Here is a 7,373-nt window from a genome sequence, read left to right on the forward strand (position 1 = left end):
AAATCCCAAAAGATTTTCTTGATTGGCGTTGAAGAGGATTTCCCTCTCTTCTCAAACTCTGCCATTGATAGTATGATGATCCATTCTGCCTTTTCCACCTGCTGATTAAACATCTTAGCTGTTGTAATTTTAGATCCTTCAATCTTGTGGTTTTACAGTTTAATCATGCAAGCTTTCTATAATTTCAAAAGGTAGTGCTTTAAAGCGTTTGTTTCATTTGGTTTGTAGGATCTCTAAGTCATGAAGCAAAGGAAACATTTCTCTCAGCCATCGTTGGAGAAGGTTAAATCCGAGAGCATATTCAATCCGCTTGTGTTTGTTTTGGTTTTATGAATTCATGTTCCGGTTTTTTCTAATCTCATTGTTTCATGTGAATGTGTCATTCTTTATCTATTGATAGGGCGTGCTGAGTGGTTAGATAAAGGGCATAGGAAATGTCTGATTCTGTGGCACCGGATTCAAGATTGGGCAGACATTATTCTTCAGTTTGTGAGTCGCATGTGAATTAATCAAAGAAATATCAGGTTTTAGTTTTTTTTTTTTTTTTGCACTCTTCTCTAATGTACTATCTTTTATCAGGTGAGAGATAATGGATTAGAAGACAGTGTTATGACTGTTGAAGAAATACGTTCAGGGACAGAATCACATGGAACAGGTATTTCAACTTATTTCTTGTTTCCTCTAATATGATTTTGTTTGTGTCGCACAAACTGTGAAATTCGATGCTTTTTGATGTTTCAGAACTTCAAGGGATAGATCGAACCATTCTAATGAGAGCCTTAAAGCTTCTAGAGAACAAGGGAAAGCTTGCATTGTTCAAGGGAACATCAGCTGATGATGAAGGTGTCAAGTTCTCTGTCTGATGCTACTCTGTATAAAACTTTTGGTAATGTTGGAAACATCTTACAGACCAAGGACAAAAAAATTGGAGAAACAAGTCTTTATGTATTCTGATAACACTCATTCTCTAATCACACTTTTTGATTTTATATAATAATATAATCTTTATACATAAAAACACTAGACACAATGCGTGTTGAGATTCGCCATGGATTTTGCAATTGATGTGTCCAAAAACTTCTCTGGTAAATAATCTCTACAAGTACTTGAACATAGTGCGGCCATCTGCACTAGGCTTAAATGCTTGCATACCCCTTTTCCTGAAGACCTTTTGATTCTGCAGTTTCTTGATTATCTGTCACAAAGGTAATCATATTTTCTATTAGTTTTCAAACAAAAAAATATAGTCATGGATACAATGCAAGTAGTGATCATCTATCTGTTACTGCAGGACACTTACCTTTTCACGGGTGCTGGAATCCTTTTGCTTCTTGACACAAGCTTCGTCAACTTTGCTTTGAGGACGGATCGTAAAGTCCATCGACATTGCCGTTTGGTATTTGCGTTCTTCCTCCTCCTGTCCATGTACCTAGCTTGGATTTTGGTTTCCTGCATGTTTTTTTGTATTGAACGTAGATTTTTCAGATTACCAAAACACACAAAATTCTTTTAAGCTTGAGTTAAAAACAAAAGAGAAACTTACACATAAAGCTCAACATCTGTATCACAGATTATAGTTTTTGTTTTAGACACCTTAGGCTTGTTCTGTCTTCTTAATAGCATTTCCTGTTGCTCTAAACGTTCCTCCTTACTTAACATAGTATCATATCTTGTGCTATTACTATAAATGATACGGCCCTGCCAAAAAATCAAGACCAGAGGTGAGTAACGACGGAATCAAACCCCAAAAACTGTTTATAACAGAAAAGGATTTAGGGTTTATATATAGATAAGTACCCATTTGTTGATTAAATCATTAACGAGTCTCCTGTTAGGTGTAGTTTCTTCATCTGACTTTGATAAGAACATTATGACCTGCAAGAAAATAGAAGAAGGAACATTAAACTCAACAAGGAAGAATCCTTTCTGCTATGATTTTTTGCTTAAGTTATTTTGCTATTTTACCTTCCCTATACCGCTCTTGATGAACTGTTCTCTTCTACTGTCTTGGTCTAGATCAATGCGCAACTGCAAAACAGAGGAATAACAAAGGTGAGATCTTTCTTAGCCAAATTATAATTTAGACCTTATTATAATGGATTGAGAGAGAAGAAGGTTCATACATCTTTGAGGATCTCCAAAATGGCAGTGCGGATGTTTATATTCGGTAAGCTACCATCAGGAAGCGGCTCGAGCCAATTCTTGAAAAGATTAAGTACTCCATGATCTAAAAACTCAGCTTGAAGTTGTTTCCTGTGAAAGACATAGCAAAATGTCAGAGATCACACTTAGATCTAGAGTGCATTATCACTTAAAAGATTGATTAAAGAGTGAGTTTACTTTGAGAGAGCGTTAATGAGAAGAGGTAACTTCATGAGCTTATTAATGGCGGGCTTTCCTTCTCTGTTTTGAATTACATCGTCTTCTACCGCAATTTCAAGAGTCGCAATCAGTTGTTCTACTTGCATCGCAATCTCCGAAGCGTTTTTCTCGACCTTGCTCTTCTTTGACCTAAGCTTGAACAAATTTTTAATCTCATCGTTATCTTCTTTCTTTATACGCTTAGCTTCATCTTTATCATTATCCTGTTAACAACAAAAACAGAGAAAAATCAAACTTATGATCTCAAGAAAACAGAACAATGAGCCAAAGATTTTAGACAAGAAATAAACACACCTTTGTGGAGTTCTTGTCGTTCGTAATTGAATCCCACATCTCTTGAACCTCTGTGGAGTCTTGCTTCTTCTTCCTCTTCTTATTCTTAGTCTTATCAAGAGCAGACTCATCTTTCTTCCTCGGTCTCTTCTTCCCTACTTTGTCATTAAACTCAGCCGTAGGCTCATCAATGCAATCGTCAAGATCTTCTTCAACTCCGTCTACTGATTGAGGAACAGAATTCGACTTTTTCTCTAATCTCCTCCTTGTGAATTTCGATTCCTCCTTATCTTTAGGGTCCGTGAGAACATCTTCAAGTTCGTTCACCCATTCATCGTCAGAATGACTCAACGCTTGCATCCTGCGGGATAAAAGAAAGAACAATGAAAACGTTAAAACCCTAGATATTGTGATCAAGACCAAAATTGTCGATGTTAACTATCGTGTTCATCAAACTTAAAAGTAGTTGTGTCTACATGCATCGAATGAAAGTATTGATGATTAAAAAAAAACCCTAATTCTCAGAACTGTACTCGCACATACGGAGACGAACAAAAAATCTACAGAACCGCTTCAAGGATCCAAGAAACGAAACTTGTAAACCCTAATTCTTTGCATAAACCATATAATCCATAGAGATAAAGTAAGGAAGAAGAAGAAAGCATTACGTATCCTCTTCGTGACTCATCCTTTAGTTTCGATCGCTTTGTTTCTGAGTTCAATTCGCAGAATATTTGATTAGAACAAATTGCAATAGAGTTGGATTGGCAGTGTTTATATGTATATATAAGCTAGGTTCGTGAAGTCCAAGCAACTGGATTAGTTTTGATGAACTGCTCTGATCTCGCCACGTCAGCAAAACCGCGGAGAGTTTTACAAAAACTGGAAAAGGAAATAAAGGGAAAGTGGATATTTTCCATATTCCATCTTTTTACTCCAACAAAGATTTTAATTTAAACAAAACAAAATATATTGTTTATTGAGCAGCAGCTAACACAGTAATAAATGTACCAGTAGAATCTTTAATGTTATCAAATTTACAGAGAAAATGATGGCAAGTACCAAGTTAAATTCCAACAAAAGTATATACTGTATTAGTTATTTTTTAAATAAAAATTGAAACTAATAAATTTTACATCTAAGAACTTTGACATCTTCGATAACTACATTGTTATCTCCATCACAAATCATGAAAAGTATGAATAAATACATTTTTAGAAGAACAAAAAAAAACCTATATAATTTATAAATCTTAATTATCCGAATGTGTTTGTTTAGCAAATATCAGATATATATCAGACCTTTACTCAAATTATCTACTGTATAGAAATACATATGGATCAAAATTTGAATTCACTTATCTTATCAATCTGTTGTCCTGTCAATTTATATATAGAACTAGAATTTGATTTTAATTTAAAATATTTTCTAACATCATAAATTCTTGACCTCAAATATAACCATTCAAACTTTTGAATATAAATCTATATAAAAACTAAACTTACTTTACTAATTGATATAAATATATATATTGTTAAAGATAATATTTTTTTGTTATATCTATTTACGCGAGATTTTAGTTTAATTTTTTTATCAATAAAAATTATTAAACATATATATAATCATTTGAAGCTTAAAATATAAATCTATATCAACGCCGTACTTATTTTACTAGTATCATAAATACAAATATACAAAGTTTCATGGATATTTTTAGTTCTATGTCGCTACAACGGGCTGTCAATTGAATCACCTGCCATAATAGAATTTCCAACCAAGTCAAGAATGCTTAGATGGTGAAACGGTTAAACCCGACAATAAATATTTGTTCGCTAATCCAAGTTATATATTTTTCTAAACCCTCACACATGGTGTACTTTAAATATATTGTTTCTGCCAATGTTTTGGGTTAAAAGCAAATGATAATATTGATAAAATCTCAAGCTTGTTTTTTGTTTTTGTTTTTTTTATCATGTTATAGAATTGTAGCTACAGTTGATTTTGTAACGGATTTTATATCATTTTTGAAACGACCTGACCCGTTTTTTTTAATAATAAATAATAATAATATAAATAACTATGACTAGTGGTCTCATACCCACTAGCCACCTAACTACAATCACAAACAACAGCGGAATAACAATACTAATTAAATAACCAACTGAACCAATAATCCAATATTAATCCATAATAGAATAACCAACAACCAATCCTAACCATTTCATTGTCAAAAACAGGAAACCAAAGAACCGACAACCTAATAAGTTCTAAAGACCCAACTCTAACAACCTAGCAATGCCATACAACATCCAATCGAGTCCCTAGAACATCTTCCTCTTTATTGCCTTGATTCCACGATCACACTTTTGCCTTTACCTGCACCACAAACACAAATTGAGATGCATGAGTATTTGATAAATACTCAGTGAGGCAATCCTCCCATCTACTGGGCTATACACACAAGCAATAAGATCTCTTATGCCACAAAAAACAACAATAAAACAAACCAGGAACATGAACAAGTGGCCCGACACGATCTGGTTACTGTCAGAATTGTGTCAACCGATACCAGAAGGTGTCGACCGACACTGGACATCTAGTGTCGACCAACACCACTTGGGTGTCGACCGACACCTGCTCGACACCCCCAAAACCCTAACGATGTCGACCGACACCTCCACATGGTGTCGACCGACACTCGCTAAGTTCCCGAGCCGTCCTCACGTTAGTGTCGACCAACACCACTGTCGAGCAGTGATTTCCTTCGAACAGAACCTCCGAATCTCGCCTCCAAACTTCTCCTCTTCGTCCCACACAATTCCATGAACGAATCCAAGCCTCAGGAGCTACGAAAAACTCACAAACAACCAAAAACAAACAACCAAACAACACACAATATCACAGAAACAGAGATCTTAGCTTAGATAAGCCATGGTCATGCACTCACCTTAGCCAACAAATAGATCTAAGCCCAAAGGACGAAGCTACCACCACAGAAAAATTCCCACCACGTTCCTAGCCTTGGATCTTCACTCTCACAGCAAGATCTCTCTAAAAATGCCTTCAAATCTCACAAACTCTCACAAGAACTCTTAGAAACTGTTTTCTCCTCTTTCTCTCTCAAAAACAACAAACGGCGACCAAGACAACAATAAAACGCGACCTAGGTCGTTTTCCCACTTAAATATCTCGGTTCAACACGCAGAGTTTTGGTTCGCGGGCGTTACAATTTTTCTATATTTTGTGACCATTGATTTTGTTTTTTTAGATGGCTTATTTTTTCAAATATATTTTTCATAGTTTTCCCAAAAAAAGTGTGACCCTTACAATGTCTTCATTTTTTATCAAAACTTTTAAGTTGAGTTGACTAACTAATCTTTTATTTTTCTTTAAGTAAAATTTAATAATAAATCTTTGTAGTATATGTTCTTAGAAATTAATGTTTCACTTCAATTTATTTTTATGTTTAGAATTTTATAAATATAATTACATAAATTGTATTTTTACTCCACCATACACTAAAATCTTACTTCCATTTTAAACTCATTAACCCATTCTAAATTTTGGAATATGATCATTTTTTGGTTAAATTTTGAATAATAACATTATTACTAAAACAAATTCATAGTATTGTTTTTACTATTTTAAATTTTTCATTTATGTTACTTAATTCATTTTTATGTAGTTATTATTTTTATTATTTACGAAAACAAATTTATATTATTGTTTTTACTATTATAAAATTTACTTAAATTTAATTAATTCGTTTTATATATTTTTACTATTATTGATTATAAGTAATAAATATGCAATGAATATATAAATATTTAAAATAGTAATTTTTGATGCAAAAAAATATATAGCATTGCTTAGGTGAATGTTGCTGTGAAGAAAAGAGAAGAGAGAAAAGTTAATTATATATATAGTATGCTCTAGTTTCCTTTTTTTTGTCAACTGGAATTATATTTATCGATCTGATATGATAATATACGCAACCTGCTACATATACCCACTTTACAAAAAGGAGTTCTACACCCATCTACTTCATTTCCTCTACTCTACACTACACTCAGATCCCCCAGATCGAGCATATACAAAATCATGATAAAACATTTGAGCCCAAACACCACCAAAAACTGAAATTCAATCAAAGGCTTTTCTTCTTTCTTCCACAAACAACCCATTCAACCAAGTTGGATGACTCACTGCCACATATGATTGTAATCTACAATCATTAGTAACACTTTGTGCAATAAGAAGAGCCCCTTGTTTGAAGAAGAGTTTTCCAAAAACATTTTCCACTCTTGAAAACACCTTAAAGAATGACTGACCTCCATAGATTGATATCTAAATGATGGCCAGGCTGCCGGTTTAGCAATGGATTTTATCAAACATTCATTTTGCAGAGAGAAAATAATCTTCTCCATTCGGTGACATCTCATACTTTCCATTGCCCATAATAAACCTTTAAAATGAGCCTCCTGTTATCTTGTGCTCTAGTTTCTTATTATTATCTACTTAAATCTAAAAATTAAACTCAAATGGCAATTTCGTAGATAACTAAAAAAAGGAGTCGCTTTTTGACAATTTTTAACAAAGTAGAGAAGCTAAAAAGTTCGACTATTCCATGGTCTTCTTTCCCACTTTGACGCATCGTTAGAAAAGATAAAAACAAGAACAAAGATCTTAGACCAGACAAAGGAAGAGAAAATAAACCA

The 7,373-nt window shown here is 33.6% G+C and overlaps 1 protein-coding gene and 1 pseudogene across 1 annotated transcript in view; one reads left to right on the forward strand and one right to left on the reverse strand.

The window, feature by feature from the left end:
- The window catches only part of LOC104718420 (vacuolar protein sorting-associated protein 25), a gene marked incomplete in the record, with an annotated part of 2,224 nt that extends 1,201 nt beyond the window's left edge, over positions 1-1,023 (forward strand). Inside the window, 5 exon segments of the mRNA XM_019230867.1 lie at positions 1-70; positions 229-282; positions 401-489; positions 580-655; positions 742-1,023. Coding sequence (XP_019086412.1) covers positions 1-70; positions 229-282; positions 401-489; positions 580-655; positions 742-863 — 411 coding nt within the window.
- Positions 1,096-3,343, reverse strand: LOC104720249 (annotated as a pseudogene).

The sequence above is a fragment of the Camelina sativa genome, chromosome 10 (genome assembly GCF_000633955.1).
Source record: "Camelina sativa cultivar DH55 chromosome 10, Cs, whole genome shotgun sequence".
Lineage (NCBI taxonomy): Eukaryota > Viridiplantae > Streptophyta > Magnoliopsida > Brassicales > Brassicaceae > Camelina > Camelina sativa.